This window comes from Acanthaster planci, linkage group LG09, assembly GCF_054643075.1.
Source record: "Acanthaster planci isolate LZ-2023a linkage group LG09, COTS_SCS, whole genome shotgun sequence".
Lineage (NCBI taxonomy): Eukaryota > Metazoa > Echinodermata > Asteroidea > Valvatida > Acanthasteridae > Acanthaster > Acanthaster planci.
The window spans coordinates 17251077-17273191 of NC_141785.1; the positions used below are offsets into that span (position 1 = coordinate 17251077).

A 22115-nucleotide genomic window follows, 5' to 3' on the forward strand; every position below is an offset into this window, starting at 1 on the left:
CACAAGGAAGTGTGAAACGAGGAAGTTACAAACATGTAAATGTGTTTACATGTACATACAAATTGCTGTATGTACATTTCAGATTTGTATTTTGTGTATTTCACATTCAGATGCATTTGTATTAATTTAGGGGATATTGCTTGGGATAAGAGTAGCAGAAGAGTGATACAAATTCCTTTTGGGTTTGTTTTTTAAATGGTCACAGTCTTTAAGTTTAAACTGTTTAAGTTTTAAAATATAAAAAACTGTTGTATATTTTCCGTCTAACGTTGCTCACTGATGGCATTCTGTACCATATTCACAGCGGGAATCAGTTTCCGTGGCATTTGATTGTAATTTCACAATGATGCTTGCCATGACATGAATTAATGAACAGCAAAAACTCTCAATGACCTTTTTAGCCATTTGACTCTCTCATGTTTTATTTACATATATTTACATTTAACAACCTGTCCAATATTCTTTTGATTTACAATTCCACATTTACATCCCAGAATGATTCAATCATTTAGTTCCTATGCATGTTTTTATGTTAGCTGATCAGACTACATCCATATTAGTACGTTTCCCATCGAAATAAATACATGTAGCACAACACATTGATGATGAAAACGGATTATAACAATTACGCAAAATACAAATTGTACATCTTATAAAGTAAAAACAACTTTTCAAAGCACAATCAAGCATAAAAAATGTCCAGTTGACTTTTGTGAAAAAACAAGGGTACAAGGGTACCGGTATGAACATTGCAATTTTTTTTCAGGTTACCATGCACAGAATATATGTTGCCCAGAAACAAATGCCAACTGCAAACAAAGAAATATGAAAAATAACAGTAATTTTCTGTACACCGTACTCAGTTGACCACACATGACCAGTTCTCAGTTGACCACACATGACCAGTACACAGTTGCTCTCCAGAGTAATAGATGTATAATTTCTCTAGTTAATTGTCCAATAGAAATCCAAATGGGATGTCATTCCTGTTACATTTAAGAAACAGCTGTGTTGCACTCTCTACTGACACACATACGACAGAGTGTCACTGCTTCTATTGTCATCCAAAAATAAATCTAGTTGAATAGAATAATGCACTTGCATGTAAATAATCAATGGAATATACGTGACCAAGTTAACTTAATGTTAAAAAAACAATTTGTTCAAGAAGATATTTTCAAACTGATTTATGTTTATTATTCTTTTTTGATTAATTTTTAAAATCAATAGTTTTTAATTAAAAAGTACCTTTCAACCAATTTCACTTCTATTGGTACATGTAGTTTTTATAAGAAATGATAAATAAATGTAAATGTACATGTATGCTTGCCTGTGATATAAAATCGATCGGAGAGGGTGTGGCCATTTTCAGCTGCTGTGGCATTTGCTTTGAATGCCATAATCAGCTTTCAGCAATGTGATGGTACACTGTACAAATATATCGGCTTGTGCCTAACCAACTGGCATCACGTCATTTGTTGAGGTTTTTACAATCTGTGACTCATCACCGGATGAAGGGATACTCCCAGGATTCATGACGGGCAGTTATTCCTAAAAAACAAAAGAAGTGACCGAGAGTACAATAGTGAATTGCTGAGGGGTGACATAAGGAGACTTGGTCTTTGTTCTGGAAAGCCACAATAATACATGAATATGATGAGTAATCCAACAATACTAGAGACTTTATGAATCTTGGTTGATAAGAAAAATCTCATGAAAGCTGCCCTCCGAAGTCGTTTACAAATAGACACATTGTTCTTATTTCCGTTGACTACTTTTTTTTAGTTTGGAAAACCAAACCGATAGATGAGTCATAATACCCGTGAATAATTTAATTGTTTGTCGTCATGCTTCATGGGTTTTAAAAGATCTGATGGTTCAAGTGTTGTTCAACTCAATGGCGGCACTACCAGGGGCTTTTTTGGAATCCCTAGATGGTCAACCACATGGATATAACCCCAGAATGAGTAATTCTGTGGTCCTTTGTGTGTACTTCCAGCAAGGGGCTTGAATAAAACTTGTGTATATCTTTATTTTTATAATCACACCTGTATGATTTCACACTTCCAGGGTATTTTCTAATGATCTCATTTTCACCGCACAATAGAAAGTCAACGTGGAATGACTAAGCTTAGTTTGTGGTTGAGCTCATGGGGGATTCACCTGTAGCTCTGCATTGACCTAATGATGTCATGTATATATACTGGGTTATGACAGGGGTGGTGTCAGGTGTGCTGCGAGGGGAGGGGTTTGAATCCACCAAAAAGGAGGCACCCTCTCAGATTTTAAACTTTAAATAGTTGGTCATCAACGTGGTCAATTTGGTCTTTTGGTTTTAAATGTTCATGTTCAAATGGTTAAACTAAATAACAAACATATTTCCCGTTGTATTGTCCTCTGCAAAACAATGATGAATTGTATGCTAATAGCACTGAAACTGGCAAACCTGAAATGATGTTTGGTACTGAGTGTCAAGACACATTTAAGACCACAAACCGGTAGGATGGATAACGATTTGGCTTGTTCATCCCCATAGATGGCAAGTACGAATCAAGGTCAGAAGCTACCTGTATCATCTCTTGTGCTCAATTAAACCTGGCCCCTCTAATGAATGAGACATGACCTGCAAATGGATCCAGACTGTTGAATACATCTGTTCCTCTGTGTTACTGGTTAGTGTGCACAAACAGAAGAGTTTGTTTTGTGGATGGTGACCACTTTTAAAAGACCAAAACTGAAATGTTTGTTACAGCCACAAATGGTCATCATTCCAACCCTCTGTTTTGAACACATTCTGAAAAGTTAAGCAGTGTTTCACCCAGATGAAATCAATTCTCCAAATTTGTCTTGTGAATTTAATGCTCTTTACAGTGTTGTTCACTGAGAAAAGTGCGATCACTTAAAAGATATCTTCACCTGAATGATATTGAGAAAGATAGAGATTTGGAAAGCTATGTGTTCTTTGTCAATATGAGACTGATAGGGACTGGGACTTGGTACATTTATCTTTGTTGTCAGTTCAGGAAGTTCAAGTTTACCAGGGTCAAGCCATTTCCACTGGCTTCACTCTGAAATACACATGGACATACCGGGTAAATCAGCTGGCAAACTACTGCACACAAAGATTAGGCTTTCCCCTTCATGGTTAAGAGACTATTAAGAAAAGATTAACAGGTTAACAAGTATGACAAGCAATGAATCATGCGTGGACATACAGTATGCATAGAGTGGGTCTGTGTGGGCAGCACACTATAATCATTGTCTGCATGTAAACTGTACCATAACCATTACTGAAGTAAAGGCTTCATTCATCTATAGAGGATAAATTTTGTTTAATACCATTAAGTAAACAATTTTTAAAAAGAAGAAGTAATAATTGGCTTTTCAGCTCGACGTTTCAATTGCTGTGTTTTGGCAGTGTTGTTCATTGGACAAACTACCTCAAATTAACAACAGCTACTTCCTTCAAAGTCAAGGACAATATCGCACATTTTTCAATGAACTTTGACCATCTTACAGTTAAAAATAATCTTCTCAGGACAACCTTGGATTTTGATACGCTTGGAACACAATGATACAAATTGCTATTAAGACTTCAAACTGCTCATAAAAAATTGAACATGCATCAAAAAATATTTCTTAGTTCTTGATGGCTTCATGAAATATTCACAGTGTTCTCTTATGGCACATCCTCATAACTAAGCAAGTATCCATGACAACCACACCTTGAGTAATGGGAAAAGTTATTACTTATGCTATTTTTGTCCAACAACTTCATCATGTTTTGGATCACTGCATTTCCACAGCAGTTCATTTTGTAACAGTTCACAAATGGAAGCATTTTTTGGACTAAATGTTGTTTGTCACCCCCAAATATGTGAACCCTCAGTGAATTCTATACCGTAAAGCGTAAAAGGAAGTAAAATACTGTAATGCTGTCTTACTGGGAAAACAAAATTGCTTGTAGTCTGGTGTTTGTCTTGATAAGATGGATGATATTGTTACGAGCTCCTCTTTCACCAGTGAGAGAGTTTGGCAATTACTGAATGGAGATCTCACTTGTCAAGATCATTAATATCTGGGCAAGTTTGGTTGGTTGCTAAAATATAACTCATCATAGCCAGTGTTTTCTTGTTGATGCACGATTTGCTGTTTCCCCATATGAACAAGGAGCTCATTCTAAATTCCATACATTTACATCAAGCATACAGTAAATGTTAGTTTTTTTTCTATTTGTAATTATTTTTGTTTAGATTCCTGTATTTCAAAATAACTAAAATTCCTCACAAAGGAAAATCTGAGCAGAGAGCCAAAAGTGATTTTTTACAACAGAAAAGGATATGAAAGCTGTTTGTTCTGTAATCGAATTTTAAGCACAAATTTGGTTGTAGAGTTTTTCTTGAATATTCGACTCCTGCATGGTCTTCACATGATGCACGTTGCTTGTGCCAACAATTTCATAGCAAAAAAAGCTATCACATTTTCAATGTACTTTTGAATAACACAAATTATAGATTATTTATTCAGTGGCACTCGCACAAAGGGGCCCCTGAGCAGACGCAGGGGTTAACGATAAACAGCAGCCGCCATAGATCAGACCTATTGACTGTCACACAGACATGTATTTATTGAGTGCCCCTACCAGCATCATTACTCCTGGACCATTTGAAAGCAGTGAACTACGGCGCTTGTGAGGGGGAACGAGATGCATGTTCATCTAAATTTAGAATGAGAGTGACCTATTGTCTGATGTGAAACGTGGCTCATGTTCCAAAGCATAAGATGAATTCTAGCCCTAGGTGTGAATATATCTTCCATAAATGCTACAAATTTGATATGCATAAAAATGATGTTGTAGGTATTTGTTAAGAGTCATCAAATGATCGGGGTTTGTTTTCAAAACAATATTACTTACTTATACATCACTTGTCTTTACTTTGAAGAAAACCCATTGGAATGATAACAGTTCTTTTAAATTAAGTTAACAACAACAAAAATTCATCAATTGTTTAAGCAGAGATATAGAGTAGGCCATCAAGTTGAGCCATTTAGACAGCCCATCACAGAGCTAACTAATCTACAAGTTAGCAAAAGCACTAGTTACCAATTACAAAAACATCCCTTATGGACAGTAAAAGAATGTTAACTGATTCACCCCTTTTGTGTAGTACTTCATGTAGGTATTGCACAGGAAAAGTACAAAATTCAGGTTCAGGGGTGTCCCAAGAAAATAATGTGCATGTTTCAACATGGTCGCTTCAAAGATTCCCAACGGGCATTGACAAACTATTTTCCCCCAAAATTTTATTAGATTTAGTCAGAGTGTTCCTTACGCAGGCAAATTTTGTGCCACTCCAAGTTTTAAGATTTTATATGTATTTGCATACATTGATATTTGACAAGTTTAGTGTTCTGAAACCTGAACCAGCTGAGAGATGTGATGGACCGCTACATTATTTTTCATTAAATGATCTTGCGTTGTCATGGTAATTAGAAATCTGACAGACACTGGGTAAAAAGTTAACCAACGCCATGTGGAAAATGAGAAGCATTTTGGTTTTTGTTACATTAAAGATGTTGATTTGACAAGTTTCGTAATTCTCTCTATGGACACCCTGTTTACCAACCCAAGAAGGCACACAGATCAAAGTTACTTTATTAAAGGTGGAGATTAACTCTAATTATATAAGGGCAACAATTTTTAAGTGCATAATAACATGGGTGGCCATGACAACATTGCCATGAGTAAGAAATATTGTAAAAGAAACAAAGAAATTGCATTAATTAATTGCAGTGATTGTTTTTTTACATCTGGTGGTCATGTTTGATTTTTCGTCAGTGATCATTCCAAACCTAACATGAGCAGTACTTCCTTCATAATTTTTCTGTTACAAAATTAATTTGAAAAATTTACATATTTACAATTTTTTCCTCTTGAAAATGGTTGCCCTAAATCTCTAGCGTCATACCCTCGTCCCAGTTTTGTCCAATTTCCTCGTAAGGGGGCTCTTCCACCCAAGGCACCTGTACTGCCACGTTCCTGTGCCAGGGTGCTGGCCGTTGCCATGTGGGCATGTCCCTCACGCTGATGTGGTCCCGGGGCTCAAAGTAGATGCTACCCTGCTCCCAGCCCTGGATGGATGAGGGTCCATACTGCCCGTAGATCATCTGGGGCATCTGGGTGACCGTCTTGGGACTCTGTGACCGGCAGCGGCAGGTGACCACGATGAGGATGATCAGAACTAAGAGGATCAGTGTGAGGGTACTAGCGATGATGGCTAGGACCTCCGGCTTGAGGATGATGTTGTTGGAGGATGTGGGGTCTGTCTGCGGTTTGCTTGGGGCCCCTCCTGAGTCATCGCCATTGGGTGGCTCCTCCTTAGATGGCGTTGTGCCGTAAATTGGATTTGTGATTGCTGGCCTGACATCAAGCGTAATGGCACCTGTTGACCTTCCAAGATCATTGGTTGCATTACAACCAATGATCAGGCCATCATCCAAAAGGGCAGCTCTGAAGATAATCCTCTTGTTGTTGTCGGAGTAAGAGATCCTGGATTGGTCAATCTTCTCGCTGAAGGTCCATGTGTACGATGGGGGAGGATTGGCCTTGGAGTCGCAGATCAGTTCTATTTCCTGGTCAACCACGATGTTCTGTGGAGCATCAATTTCTACTCTCACTGGCGAAAAAGTCACATCCAAGGGACCCAGGCTGCAGCTTCGATGGACTGTGTTTGTGGCAGAGGTGGTCAGCTTACACTGGAATATATCCCCGTGGTTCTCAGGCCCAACCGTGAATGTGTAATCGATGTTACGGAAGTCTTGAGTGTCTTCCGTGTGTGTTGGAAGAGGAGCCCCTTGGCGGGTCCACATCAGCGTAACTGGCGGGTTGCCACGCTTGGACTGGCACGTGATCGTGATTTGTTCTCCTTCTTGGAAGCTGTCTTGTGTCAAGGGAAAGCAGCTTGGGTATTGGCTGGGTGGGACATGGTGCACTACCAGTCTGGCTTCAGCGGACTCCAAGTTTAAATCGTCGGTGTTTCTTGTGTAAACTGCACATTTATACATTCTATCGTCTGCCAAAGTCACATGGTTTATCATGAGATTGTACTCACCACGATCCGCATCCTCCTCGATACGGAGACGGGCATCTAGCAGTATGATGTTTGCTCCTGCACTGATTTGGACCCCCTCGCGGTACCATCGCACTTCATGGTCGGGCTGCAGATCGTTGAGGATGCAGTACATGGTCACATTTGCGTGCTCAAGTTCTGTTGTCATCATAGGTTCCACTTTGAACCTTAGATCACAGAGAGCCAAAGCTGTCAAGGCAAGAAGCTGTAGTGATGTCTGCAAAGATTTGGACCAGATCTTGTGCCACTCCATCTCGATTGCCCTTGACAAAACCAGTTCCCTGAATTCAGTCTCACAGTTGTTGGCCAAATCCTGTATCTCAAAAAGCTGGTGATTCAATCTCTGGATTCCTCTGCCCTTGGCTGAGCAGGAATTCCTCTCATTGCTAATTCATTGACCACATTTGCCATGTACTTGGTGCCACCCTGTATGGAACACTACTCTAGAGGCCTCTGTAATGTTTAACACTCAGTCCCCATTGCTTGGTGGCTGATTCGTCCGATTGCTAATCATTCAATCCTGTTAATTTTGAAGGAGCTCCAAAAGTGTGGTAGGAGTGAAAAACCACCAAGTTCACAAGCCTGTGCGAAGTCCACTTGCATGCAGTTGTACACGTATAAGATATTGCAGGCTGTTCAGTGTGGTTTTTAGCATCTCACTGCCATGCTGGCATCCATTGAGCTAGTCCAAGCGCGCAGGGCTAGGGCCTCTCTGGTATCCACTTCATCTGGTTCTGTGTATTGCTCAACCAAACTCACTACTGCTGTTCACCCATGACATCACCCCCTCTTGAGTCACACGTCTGCCACGTGCGGGGCTGGCTATGTGAGTGACACCAAAAGTGTGCCACATTGGACCAATCAAGGGCCACTGGAGCCTGTGGGCTGCTGCCGTGTGGGCGGGACTTGATATGCAAATGAGGTCATTGAGGGCTGGGCGAGTTGGCACTTGTCAGTGATTTGTGAACAGGTATTCTGTGTAACAGCTGTAAGCATGCTCAAGGACACACAATGAAGTAATTGGGGTATTGAAAGCATGTAGTAATCTGTAGGATTCTTTGTGAATTGAGTTTTATAATGATCAGACAGTAACTGAAGCTGAGAATATTATTGATAAATATTTGGACAGAACCATTTCTCAAGATGGGGCTACTTGAACAACATATTTTGCCTGAGAAGTCATCCCAAGGGAAAGGCTCTTAAGATACATGTACAGGTACATGTATATATTCATTTTAGGTTTGAGGATTGATCAAGTAGAAAACAACCTTGCAGTTTTGTGTTAAATTTGTTCACTTGCTGAGATGTTTGGTTTTTTTCATCAGGAGTGGGTCACATTGAGCATTGACATGTGGAAAGCACAATAAACAGTATAGCATACCAAAGTATGTGTTAATTCACTGCTTGTTCTTTGTCAAATGTTCTTGTTAAGCATTTAAAATCTTGCATTGTAAAGAGACAGTTTGGATTTGATTGAAGTAAACATGTCCCACACTCATATACACCACTGCTTGATACACTGCTTTAGGCCTCTAGAGACTTTCTCAAGCACAGCCCTCTTAATCCAATTTCTTCCATTTCTGCCTTTATTTTCCGATAAGCCTCAAAATCTTTGACCTGAATCAAGGGAAATGAGTCACGTCTTGCCAACTACATGTAATTTTGTCATACAACCAAAAGTGAAATTAGAATAATTTTACATTGATGGAAAGTGTTTCCTTTCTTTTGCAAACTCTGTTGCATGTCTAAAGCATCAAAATGCATCAGGTTTAGAGGAACCAAACCTTGACGAACGCATTTCTGGTTTACGTTTGAAAAAAAATGAGGTAGGGTCAGTACTTGATTCTTTTCCCATCGTAAGGGTAAATTATGAAAACAGCATTTTGTAAAGAAAAATCATAACTTTTCATGATTAGGAATTTTAATGATTAAGAATTACACTTATATTTACGCTAAGAAATTCTCAACATTCAGTGATTCTAATTCACTGTTGACATTCCCCATCATTTCCATTTTTACAAACATAATCCTTCTAAAAGCAAATTTATCAAGTAAAATTTATACTGTACAGTGGCTCTACTAACGTTTCAGTTAACACATTTTCCAAACACAAAACAGTCTTGGTTAAAAGAATGGATCTTGAATATGTGATGCAAATTAATAAAGCAACAACACTTGTTGAACACTTGTCTCTGGATAATACATATAAAACACACCCATACATGTGTATTGGTTCAAGTCCCTGGTGTATTATGTGGATTACTATTGAATTTAAAATTCAGCTCTGAAATAAATTGAAATGCTTGTACCTAGACTCGTCCACCAAAAATCGATACTTGATTTGGTTGTATTGATTCAGGTTCTATTCTCTTCTGAACAAAAACTGGCAATGATCAACTGGTTTTTGGATTTCTTGAATGTACTGCCAGGAAGTTCAAACTTTCTGTGTCTTCTTATATCAGTGGACATATGAAGTACATGTGTTTCACTACTTCCTAATATTTTTTTCTCAAAGATTGAGCTACATTTAATTGAAAATAAAAGTTAATTTTCTACACTTCGGAATTTTTCATTGGTACTTTAGCTAAATGATTATTATACTGCAGGTACATCGGTTCTGTATGCATAGCATTTTACACCTGCTTATACAATTCAGATTTCTTAGTATGAAAATAGCATAATTCTTTGAAAACCATATTTTAATGATGATTCTTCTTTCAAGGGCATTTCTTGAAAAAGTCCTGTATCTTTTTCTTTATACATTTTTTACAAAATGAGCCATAGACTGGCATCTCTTTTTAGTAAGCCTGGTAAACTAATAAGCTTCATTGAAACTGAGAAACTAGAAAGATTTTGGTTTGTCGCAAACCTATGTGTATTTTTGTTTGTTTGTTGGGTTGTTGGGTTTGTTTGTTTGTTTGTTTGCTTGAAGACATAATAAATGAGGTTGGTGAACAAGTTACAAGTTGGCACACTGACTCTTGCACAACCCCCCACAAAAAATACCTTCGCTAAGGCCCTGCCTTGTTAAGGTCAGTGTGGTAGTTGAGTCCATCACAAGACTCTGCAAGTCCATCACAAGTCATCTAGACTTCAGCCTCAGACTCTGTTCATGTTCAAATGAAATGTGACAAAAGCTTCCTTTGTCAACGATTACCTGGAATTTATGGTAGTTTCATATGTGTGCTCCTCTTGACTGTCAGGACCATCTTGTTTAAAGGTTGTGTTGGTCATCCCCTCTTCGCCCAGCTCTTCATAGTCCTCATCTTTGTACCGGTAGGTGATGTTTAAGGCCCTCGCATTCCTCTCGACCAGCTCTTTTTCAGTCTTGCGGTCATCTGTGTTATTGTGGCGCTTTACTATGTAGCAAGCCACACCAGTGACCAAAGTAAGGATTATGATCGCCCCACAGATGATGACAGCATACAACGCAGGGGTCCGGCCACTGGGCTCACGCTCTGTTGTATTTGCACTGGCTGCTGTAATCAGGGGACTTGTGAAGATCTCAGAAGTTGGCTCTGAGGACACTTCTCTCATCTCCGTGGTGATTCCCCTCGGAAGTGTGGAAGGTGCCACTGTTTTCTCAGTAGTGGTCAGAGATAGGGGTTCACAGAGAATGAAATTTGCCATCCCACTCCCGACTTTATTTGTGGCAAGGCAGGTTGCTATAATTGTGGTCTCACATGAGGTAATGTTTAGAATGACCAGAGACTGGTTGCCATTGGTCAGTGTCTGTTGGGATTGGTCCAGCGGTGTGTTGAAACTCCAACTGTAGGAGATGTTTGGTGGGTATGCAATAGCACTACAGGTTATGGCATCGTACGTCACATTATCTTGTGAGTAAGCCGTGTTGGTGATGGAAACATCACGGGGAGAAAATTTAACAACCAAGGGTCCAATGGTGCAGGATGATGTCCTCCCAGGAAAGGAGAGTACACTGGATATTTTGCACGTCACATTAATGCCAATGTCAAGTGGAGAGGGCATAATTGTGTATTCAAAACCTATCATATTGTCAGTAGGTAGGCCTGTCTTGATATTGTTGGCCTCTACAACTCTCTCATCATCACGCAGCCACTCACCTTCAATGAGTGGCTCACCTGGTAAGCTCTCACACCGGAACACTGCAGGAGTACCTTCTTCTATCACCGTTGGACCAAAGCACATTGGATTCCCAGCGTCAGGGAAGTAGTTGACCCGCACCCCGATGCTGCCTTCTATTGATGATCCAATGCCACCTACTTCACAGTTAAATGTTCCTCGGTCATTTGTGCGTGTCAAGTTCAAAATGGTCAACGTAAACCTTCCTTCAGTTTCATTAGACATCAGACTGTATTTCCCAGGTTGAGGCGTGATTTGTGTCGATCCCTTGGACCAAACAACAGCCTGGCCCGTCAGGTTTTGCACCTGGCAAAGGAGCTCAATACTGTCGCCTTCAAAACCATCAACCACTCCTGTTTGTCCGTTGATAGTGACTGTCACAATAACCTGGGATTGACAATGTGCAGTGCACAAGAAACCAATCAAAAGCTGCAGGTGTAGAGTTCCCAAGGCAGGAGCCATCTTGTTTAGAATTTTGTTGCTGTATCTCAAGTAGGACAAGAATTCAATGTGACTTCAAACTTGAAGCATAATGAAATCCTAAGAATGCAGTTTGCTGGTAGTGTAATGAGCTTGAACTACCAAACTGGCAAAAGGTTGCAATGCCACTGCCTCGCATACTTCAAAGCTTTCCATTTTTCAGTAGTTATTTGGAAATCTTCCTAATGCTTACATGTGTGGAACAGTTCAAGTACTTTGTGATAGGAATAGCTTTGCATCAATTGTCACCAAAGGGCCTTTTGTGTTAGCCATACCTCGTGTTTTGAAGGGGGGAGCATTTATTGCTTCAAAGGTTATTGAACAATAATACCTGTGAACCATGGCTGGCATGACCTCAATTGTGTTTCAGGGTCCAACATTTTCTGGGGTTTTCTCTTCGACATGAGCACCTGTGCACAGTGAGTGAGCTCATGATAAACATTTGTTACTTATTGCTTAGTCAGGCATGAATTTTGTTGCTTTTATCGTTAAGTCAAACCTTTATTCGAAACCTTTGGTTTAAAATGTTTATCAAAGTTTGAACTTGTAACATTCCAAAATGCTGCTCTTGTACACTCAGCACAGCATTCCAGTCATAACAGTACATGGAGCAATATTTACAAATAGATCATTTGGGAGACATTTTGTGGTAGATTTTTCAGCATTAGGGAGACATTGGCTTTTAAGGAGACATTTCAGTGTCTCCCTATTTTCAAACTACCAGAAGGAGGCCGAATTATGAGAGATGATAGATAAGGGTCTAAAATGAAAACATACAAAGCTTGGTTCAGATCAGAGAAGGGAATATTGAATTATGGGACAGTAATTAAGTTGGAAAAACGTTTGTGCACGTTCTTATGGGAATGTCTCCCTAATGACCCATTAGCAGGAATAATAAGCACAATGGTTATCAGTCTTAATAAGTATTGCTAAAGGATTGAAAGTGCCACAATTACTTTTGCCTCTGTTCATTGGGTTGTAAGATATGTCATCTTTCCTTGCTGACTGGGGTACGCATTGATACTCCTGGACGGGGAGAGGGAATGTGGTAAATTGTCTTGCCCAAGAAACACATAATTTCTTCAAAGATGCCCAACTGGCATTGGCAAACTATTTCCCCAAGAAAATTTACTAAAGTTGGTCAGAGTGTGCCTTATGAAGGCAAATTGTTGTGCCTCTCAAAGTTTCTAAATAGTATACATATTTGTATTCATAGACTTTCTGACAAGTTTTTTGTTAGGAAATTTGGATTTGCTAAGAGACTATGAGGTAAATTTTCATTAACTGATCTTGTGTTGTCTTGCTCATGAGAAATCTGACAGGGGCAACATTTTGGGAAAATAATGCTACAACTAACATAATTCATAAAAAGAGAAGCATTGTGGATGTTGTTGTGTTAAAAAATTTGAACTGACAAGTCTTGTATTTCTTTTTATGGACACCCTGTTTACCAACCCAAGAAGGTACACACATCAAAGTTGCATTATTAAGGGTGGAAAGTAACAATGATTATACTGACGTTAAGCCATCAGGGCAACAATTTTAGTGCATAATAACATGGGTAGCACCACAACATTACTATAAATAAAGAATACGAAAGAAAGAGAAATTGCATTACTTAATTGCAGTAATTACTTTTTGACATCTGTTGGTCTTGGTTGATTTTTTTCATCAGTGATCATGCCAAACCTAACATGAGCAGTACTTGCTTCACTTTTATTTTTACCGGTAGTTACAAAATTAATTTTTAAAAAGAACATTTTAACAATTTTTTACTCTTGAAAAAATTTTTTTTGTGAATTAATTGACTTTTATAATGTGACAATAACTGAAGCTGAGAATATTATTGATAAATAACTTGGACAGAATTTTTTCAAGGTACTTAAGCCGCATATTTTGCCTGAGAAGTCATGCTAATGGAAATTAAGTCATTTCAGACATAAATTCATTTGACTTTTGAGGATTGTTCTAGTAGCAAACAACCTTGCAGTTTTTGTTAAATTTGTTCGCTTGCTGAGATATTTGTTTTTCTTTTTTCATCAGGAGTGGGCCACGTTGAGCATTGAGATGTGGAAAGCACAATAAACAGTATAGCATACCAAAGTATGTGTTAAGTCACTGCTTGTTCTTTGTTAAATGTTCTTGTTGAGCATTTAAAATCTTGCATTGTAAAGAGATAGTTTGGATTTGATTGAAGTAAACATGTCCCACACTCATATACACCACAGCTTGATACACTGCTTTAGGCCTCTGGAGACTTTTTCAAGCACAGCCTTATTAATCCTGTTTCTTCCATTTCTGCCTTTATTTTCCCATAAGCCTCAAAATATTTCGATCTAAATCAAGGGAAATAAGTCACATGTCTTGCCAACTACATGTAATTCTGTCATACAACCAAAAGTTATATTAAAAAAAATTTACATTGATAGAAAGTGCTTCTGTCTTACCTTTGCAAACTCTGTTGCTTGTCTAAAGCATAAAGATGTATCAGGTTTAGAGGAACCAAACCTTGACAAACACCTTTCTGGTTTACATTTGGAAAAAAAAACTGAGTAAGGGTGAGCACTTGATTCTTTTCCCCTCATAAGGGTAAATTATGAAAACAGCACTTCGTAAAGAAAAATCATAACTTTTCAAAATGGTTAAGAATTACACTTACAATTACGCTAAGAAATTCTCAGCATTCAGTGATTCTAATTCACTGTTGACATTCCCCATCATTTCCATTTTTACAAACATAATCCTTCTAAAAGCAAATTTATCAAGTAAAATTTATACTGTACGGTGGCTCTACTAACGTTTCAGTTAACACATTTTCCAAACACAAAACAGTCTTGGTTAAAAGAATGGATCTTGAATATGTGATGCAAATTAATAAAGCAACAACACTTGTTGAACACTTGTCTCTGGATAATACATATAAAACACACCCATACATGTGTATTGGTTCAAGTCCCTGGTGTATTATGTGGAATACTATTGAATTTAAAATTCAGCTCTGAAATAAATTGAAATGCTTGTACCTAGACTCGTCCACCAAAAATCGATACTTGATTTGGTTGTATTGATTCAGGTTCTATTCTCTTCTGAACAAAAACTGGCAATGATCAACTGGTTTTTGGATTTCTTGAATGTACTGCCAGGAAGTTCAAACTTTCTGTGTCTTCTTATATCAGTGGACATATGAAGTACATGTGTTTCACTACTTCCTAATATTTTTTTGTCAAAGATTGAGCTACATTTAATTGAAAATGAAAGTTAATTTTCTACACTTCGGAATTTTTCATTGGTACTTTAGCTAAATGATTATTATACTGCAGGTACATCGGTTCTGTATGCATAGCATTTTACACCTGCTTATACAATTCAGATTTCTTAGTATGAAAATAGCATAATTCTTTGAAAACCATATTTTAATGATGATTCTTCTTTCAAGGGCATTTCTTGAAAAAGTCCTGTATCTTTTTCTTTATACATTTTTTACAAAATTAGCCATAGACTGGCATCTCTTTTTAGTAAGCCTGGTAAACTAATAAGCTTCATTGAAACTGAGAAACTAGAAAGATTTTGGTTTGTCGCAAACCTATGTGTATTTTTGTTTGTTTGTTGGGTTGTTGGGGGTGTTTGTTTGTTTGTTTGTTTGTTTGTTTGTTTGCGTGAAGACGTAGTAAATGAGGTTGGTGAACAAGTTACAAGTTGGCACACTGACTCTTGCACAACCCCCCACAAAAAATACCTTCGCTAAGGCCCTGCCTTGTTAAGGTCAGTGTGGTAGTTGAGTCCATCACAAGACTCTGCAAGTCCATCACAAGTCATCTAGACTTCAGCCTCAGACTCTGTTCATGTTCAAATGAAATGTGACAAAAGCTTCCTTTGTCAACGATTACCTGGAATTTATGGTAGTTTCATATGTGTGCTCCTCTTGACTGTCAGGACCATCTTGTTTAAAGGTTGTGTTGGTCATCCCCTCTTCGCCCAGCTCTTCATAGTCCTCATCTTTGTACCGGTAGGTGATGTTTAAGGCCCTCGCATTCCTCTCGACCAGCTCTTTTTCAGTCTTGCGGTCATCTGTGTTATTGTGGCGCTTTACTATGTAGCAAGCCACACCAGTGACCAAAGTAAGGATTATGATCGCCCCACAGATGATCGCAGCATACAAGGCAGGGGTCCGGCCACTGGGCTCACGCTCTGTTGTATTTGCATTGGCTGCTGTAATCAGGGGACTTGTGAAGATCTCAGAAGCTGGCTCTGAGGACAGTTCTCTCATCTCCGTGGTGATTCCCCTCGGAAGTGTGGAAGGTGCCACTGTTTTCTCAGTAGTGGTCGGCGGTGGGGGTTCACAGACAGTAAAGTTTGCTGTTTCACTCCCTATTTTGTTAGTGGCAAGGCACGTCGCTATTATCATGGCCTGGCACAAGGTGATGTTTAGAATGACCAGAGTCTGGTTGCCATCGGTCAGTGTCTGTTGGGATGGGTCCAGCGGTGTGTTGAAACTCCAACTGTAGGAGATGTTTGGTGGGTATGCAATAGCACTACAGGATATGGCATTGTACGTCACATTATCTTGTGAGTAAGCTGTGCTGGTGATGGAAACATCACGGGGAGAAAATTTAACAACCAAGGGTCCAATGGTGCAAGAAGATGTCCTCCCAGGAAAGGAGAGTACACTGGATATTTTGCACGTCACATTGATGCCAATGTCAAATGGAGAAGGCATAATTGTGTATTCAAAACTTATCATATTGTTAATAGGTAGGCCTGTCTTGATATTGTCGGCCTCTACAACTCTCCCATCATCACGCAGCCACTCACCTTCAATGAGTGGCTCACCTGGTAAGCTCTCACACCGGAACACTGCAGGAGTACATTCTTCTATCACCGTTGGACCAAAGCACATTGGATTCCCAGCGTCAGGGAAGTAGTTGACCCGCACCCCAACGCTGCCTACTATTGATGATCCAATGCCACCTACTTCACAGTTAAATGTTCCTCGGTCATTTGTGCGTGTCAAGTTCACAATGGTCAACGTAAACCTTCCTTCAGTTTCATTAGACGTCAGACTGTATTTCCCAGGTTGAGGCGTGATTTGTGTCGATCCCTTGGACCAAACAATAGCCTGGCCCGTCAGGTTTTGCACCTGGCAAAGGAGCTCAATACTGTCGCCTTCAAAACCATCAACCACTCCTGTTTGTCCGTTGATAGTGACTGTCACAATAACCTGGGATTGACAATGTGCAGTGCACAAGAAACCAATCAAAAGCTGCAGGTGTAGAGTTCCCAAGGCAGGAGCCATCTTGTTTAGAATTTTGTTGCTGTATCTCAAGTAGGACAAGAATTCCAGGTGACTTCAAACTTGAAGCATAGTGAAATCCTAAGAATGCAGTTTGCTGGTAGTGTAATGAGCTTGAACTACCAAACTGGCAAAAGGTTGCAATGCCACTGCCTCGCATACTTCAAAGCTTTCCATTTTTCAGTAGTTATTTGGAAATGCTTACATGTGTGGAACAGTTCAAGTACTTTGTGATAGGAATAGCTTTGCATCAATTGTCACCAAAGGGCCTTTTGTGTTAGCCATACCTCGTGTTTTGAAGGGGGGGAGCATTTATTGCTTCAAAGGTTCTTGAACAGTAATACCTGTGAACCATGGCTGGCATGACTTCCATTGTGTTTCAGGGTCCAAAATTTTTCTGGCGTTTTCTCTTTGACATAAGCACCTGTGCACAGTGAGTGAGCTCATGATAAACATTTGTTACTTATTGCTTAGTCAGGCATTAATTTTGTTGCTTTTATCGTTATGTCAAACTTTTATTCGAAACATTTGGTTTAAAATGTTTATCAAAGTTTGAACTTGCAACATTCCAAAATACTGCTCTTGTACACTCTTGTGCATAAGCACAGCATTCCAGTCATAACAGTACATGGAGCAATATTTACAAATAGATCATTTGGGAAACATTTTGTGGTAAATTTTTCAGCATTAGGGAGACATTGGCTTTTAGGGAGAAATTTCAGTGTCTCCCTATTTTCAAACTACCAGAAGGAGGCCAAATTTTACTGTGCACATTTTGAGAGTTGATAGATTAGAGTCTAAAATGAAAACATACAAAGTTTGGTTCAGATCAGATTAGGGAATATTGAATTATGGGACAGTAAAGTTGGAAAAATTTTGTGCACGTTCTTATGGAAATGTCTCCCTAATGACCCATTAGTGGTAATTATTACAATTACACTGAGAAATTCTCAGTTCTAATTCACTGTTGACACTGTTGAAATTCCCCATCATTTCCATTTTTTACAAACATAATCCTTCTAAAAGCAAATTTATCAAGTAAAATTTATACTGTACAATGGCTCTACTAACGTTTCAGTTAACACATTTTCCAAACACAAAAATAGTCTTGGTAAAAGAATGGATCTTGAATATGTGATGCAAATTAGTAAAGCAACAACACCTGTTGAACACTTGTCTCTGGATAATACATATAAAACACACCCATACATGTGTATTGGTTTAAGTCCCTGGTGTATTATGTGGATTACTATTGAATTTAAAAATTCAGCTCTAAAATAAATTGAAATGCATGTACCTAGAATCGTCCACCAAAAATCGATACTTGGATTTGTTGTATTGACTTGGGATGTGTTCTGTTCTGAACATGCACAAAAACTGGCAACGATCAACTGGTTTTTGGATTTCTTGAATATGCCGATACCCAGGGAGTTCAAACTTTCTGTGTCTTCTTATATCAGTGTACATAGAAGTACAAGTGTTTCACTACTTCCTTATATTTTTTTTGTCAAAGATTGAGCTACATTTAATTGAAAATGAAAGTTAATTGTCTACACTTCAGAATTTTTCATTGGTACTTCAGCTAAACGATTATTATACTACAGGTACATTTGTTCTGTATGCATAGCATTTTACACCTACTTATACAATTCAGATTTCTGAGCGTAAAAATAGCATAATTCTTTGAAAACCATATTTTAGTGACTGTTCCTCTTTCGAAAGCTTTTCCTGAAAATAAATCCAGTATGTTTTTATTGATACATCTCTTACAAAATGAACCACAGACTGATATCTTTTTTTTTTAATAAGCCTGGCCAACTATTAAGCTTTATAAAAACCACCGATAAGAAACTAGATAGCTTTATAAAGTAACCTGAGATGTCATTTTGACTGTGGCACTGTTCAACAGAGGCGTTGTTAAACTTGCAATGTGCATTTATTCTCAAAAGTCCTAACAGTGTGGAACTACTGCAGTAGTGGCTTGAATTTCAAGGGTATTTTTGTTTGTTGTCTGCAGCAACTGTGACTGTCTTAACTCTAGCCATTTGTGGCCACTTGTGTACATGTACATGTACAGTAGCATTACATCAAATCAGCGGCGTGGCTAAGGGGTGGGGGGGTCAGTGGGGGTACACACCCCCAGTTGCCCCCTACTTGCATTTTGGAAACAGTATACATGCATATCCTAATGTAATCATGACTGTGGACATTTATATGTCCAACATCCAGTCAGCCCCCCTCCCACTTTGGCTTGAAGTCCCGCCCTCCCCCTCATGCTCAGAATCCTGGCTATACTGCTGCATCAAATAAAATTTAAGCAGCGTCTAATTCTACGAATATGTAAAACTGCTTACTGGATATCTGGGTCAATAAGATGTTAGTAACAATACAAACGTAGATTTATGACGAAAATTGTAACTTTTCTGAAATTACAGATTGATCTAAAAGGCCTCAGACTGCAAATATAATGTTTCTAAAGCATTGTTTTCAAACTGAATAGTAATGAATCTCACATTTGTCCTTACAGTTTGGTAGGAATAAGCTGTAAAAAAAGTCTCTTTTGGGGTATATTTTAATTATGTTCAAAAAGATGCTTTTTGGCTGTTGAACCTCATAATAGCAGCCAATTACTGAGGATGTTTTGTAATAAGCTTCAGCTGGGAACTCAGTCATCTTGTGTCTAGCAGATTTTTTTCTGTAGACAGTGCGGAAAAGTAAAAAAGTGCCTACTAGTAGTTTACATAACATCTCCTCATCCTTATCTTTGTCTTCAGTGGCGTCATTTGCTCCATCGTCATGGTGACTGTCTGCTCATCCTTGTTTTGTCCTAAATCAAGTTATATTTGTCGTTCATTTGCTGTGAGGAAATTGCTTTTTCTACTGTTAATCTTTTGAAGCAAATGTTGGAGGTTCTCCTTATGCCTTGTTAAGACCAGTGTGGTAGTTGAGTCCACCACGAGACCCTGCAAATCCATCACAAGTCACCTAGACTTAAGCTGTAGACTTCGAGCATATCAAAGGCATATCTTTGTCATAGATTACCTGTAATTTATGATGTTCTCTTGAGAGCCGTTTGACAAGAGTTGCCTCAATCTAGTTGTCTTCAGGGTAGGCATCAGGAGTTGTGGTAGCTTGTGGTGGTTCAACGGTTTCATATTTCTGCTCATCTGGACTCTCAGGACCTTCTTGCTTAAACGTTGCAATGGTCATCCCCGCCCCAGCCAGGTCTTCATTGTCCTCATCTTTGTGGGTGATGGATAAGGCCCTCACATTCCTCTCTACCAGCTCTTTTTCAGTCTCGCGGTCATCTGTGTTATTGTGGCGCTTTACTACGTAGCAAGCCACACCAGTGACCAAAGTAAGGATTATGATCGCCCCACAGATGATGACGGCATACAAGGCAGGGGTCAGGCCACTGGGTTCACGCTCTGTTGTGTTCACGAAGGCTGTTGTAGTCAGGACACTTGTAGAGATCTCAGAAGCTGGCTCTGAGGACACTTCTCTCATGTCAGTGGTCGTCCCCCTCGGTAGAGTGGAAGGTGCCACTGTTGTCTCAGTAATCATTTCATTCGTTGTTGTGACATCCAAGGTGGTCGGAGATGGGGGTTTGCATAGAGTGAAATTTACCATTCCACTCCCAACATCATTTGTGGCGAGGCAGGTCGCTATAATTTTGGTCTCGCATGAGGTGATGTTGAGAATGACTAGAGTTTGGTTGTCGTCGCTTAGTGTCTGTTGAGATTGGTCCAGCGGTGTGTTGAAACTCCAACTATAGGAGATGTTTGGTGGGAATGCAATAGCACTACAGGTTATGGCATTGTAGGTCACATTATCTTGTGAGTAAGTTGTGTTGGTGATGGAAACATCACGGGGAGAAAATTTAACAACCAAGGGTCCAATGGTGCAGGATGATGTCCTCCCAGGAAAGACAGTGCTGGATATTATACATGTCACATTGACCCCGTCGTCATTTGGGGAGAGAATGATTGTGTATTCAGAATTTGTCAAGCCACCTGATGAGCCTGTCGTGATAGTAGTATCGAACACGATTCTCCCATTGCGAGACCACTCAACATCAACAGGTGGCTCCCCGGTTTGGCTGTCGCATCGGAGCACAGTAGGGGTGCTCTCTTCTATGACAGACGGTCCTACAGGTCTGCACATTGGATTACTGGCATCAGGAAAGAAGTAGACTTGTACCAAAATGCTCCCTCTTACACCTCCTGCTGCACAGCGATACGTACCACCGTCACTTGTGCGTGTCAAGTTCAGTATGGTTAATATAAACCTGCCTGAGGTTTCATTAGATGCCAGATTGTACTTCCCAGATTGGGCTGTGATTAGTGAAGAGCCCTTGGACCATACAACATCTTGGTCATTCAGGTTTCGCACCTGGCAAAGGAGCTCAATACTGGAGCCTTCAGTGCCAGAAACCACTCCTGTATCGCCATCAATGGTAGTGAGAGTCACTGTAACCCCTTGAGAGCTACAAAGTGTGGCGCTGATGAAACCAATAACAAACTGGAGACGTAGATTTCCAGTGGCTGGAGCCATCTTTCTTTTAAGTTTCAAATGTTATTGTATATCACGGTGTGCTCCTGCGCCACAAGAATGCAAAATGCTTTGAATGGAGCTTGAGGCTTGCAGGAAGGCTAGTCTGAAAGAAATAATCAGAAGGCAGTTTATTCCTTGCCTGATGATGAAGTCCCAATCTCATCAACTCCTGAACTGGCGATAGCTGAAATTTTTTGAAATTCTTATTTGAAAATGCGAGTTATTTCCTGCTCTGTATCCTGGTTTATGCATGATAGCTTGGCCATGCCTGCAAGTTTGAATGACAGCAGACCAAAAGGTTAGTTATGCCAGGTTATGAAATAAACCAAAGTGTTGTCAGCTTTGTGATGATGTTGCTTGACTCCCCTCTTGACCTCAATTCCAGGCTTCACTTAGAATACTGATTCCAAGGCCACTTAATTCTTCATTATGAGGAAATTTACAAATTTATTTAAAGCTCACCTTCAGCAATTTTCCCTTATTGAACATTTTAAGGAATATGGCACTTGTATGGTTCCCAATGAAAAGAAATACCGGCAGATGTTTATTTGCTGTTTTGC

The 22115-nt window shown here is 39.4% G+C and overlaps 2 protein-coding genes across 3 annotated transcripts in view; one reads left to right on the plus strand and one right to left on the minus strand.

Annotated features, from left to right (window-relative positions):
• The window catches only part of LOC110978718 (sperm axonemal maintenance protein CFAP97D1-like), a 105411-nt gene that overhangs the window by 81959 nt on the left and 1337 nt on the right, over positions 1-22115 (plus strand). The gene's annotated exons all lie outside the window — the stretch shown is intronic.
• LOC110990032 (cell adhesion molecule 3-like) lies at positions 390-12837 on the minus strand. Of its 2 annotated transcripts, none has more exons than XM_087140593.1 (2): positions 10288-12837; positions 390-1551 (listed from the first exon to the last, which is right to left on the minus strand). In XM_087140593.1, exons 1-2 carry the CDS (start codon positions 11691-11693, stop codon positions 1533-1535), a joined length of 1425 nt encoding a protein of 474 aa, XP_086996719.1. In that variant the 5' UTR covers positions 11694-12837; the 3' UTR covers positions 390-1532. The 2 variants fall into 2 exon arrangements, with proteins under 2 accessions (XP_086996719.1, XP_022110500.2); XM_022254808.2 differs by lacking the exon at positions 10288-12837 and adding an exon at positions 3090-7981.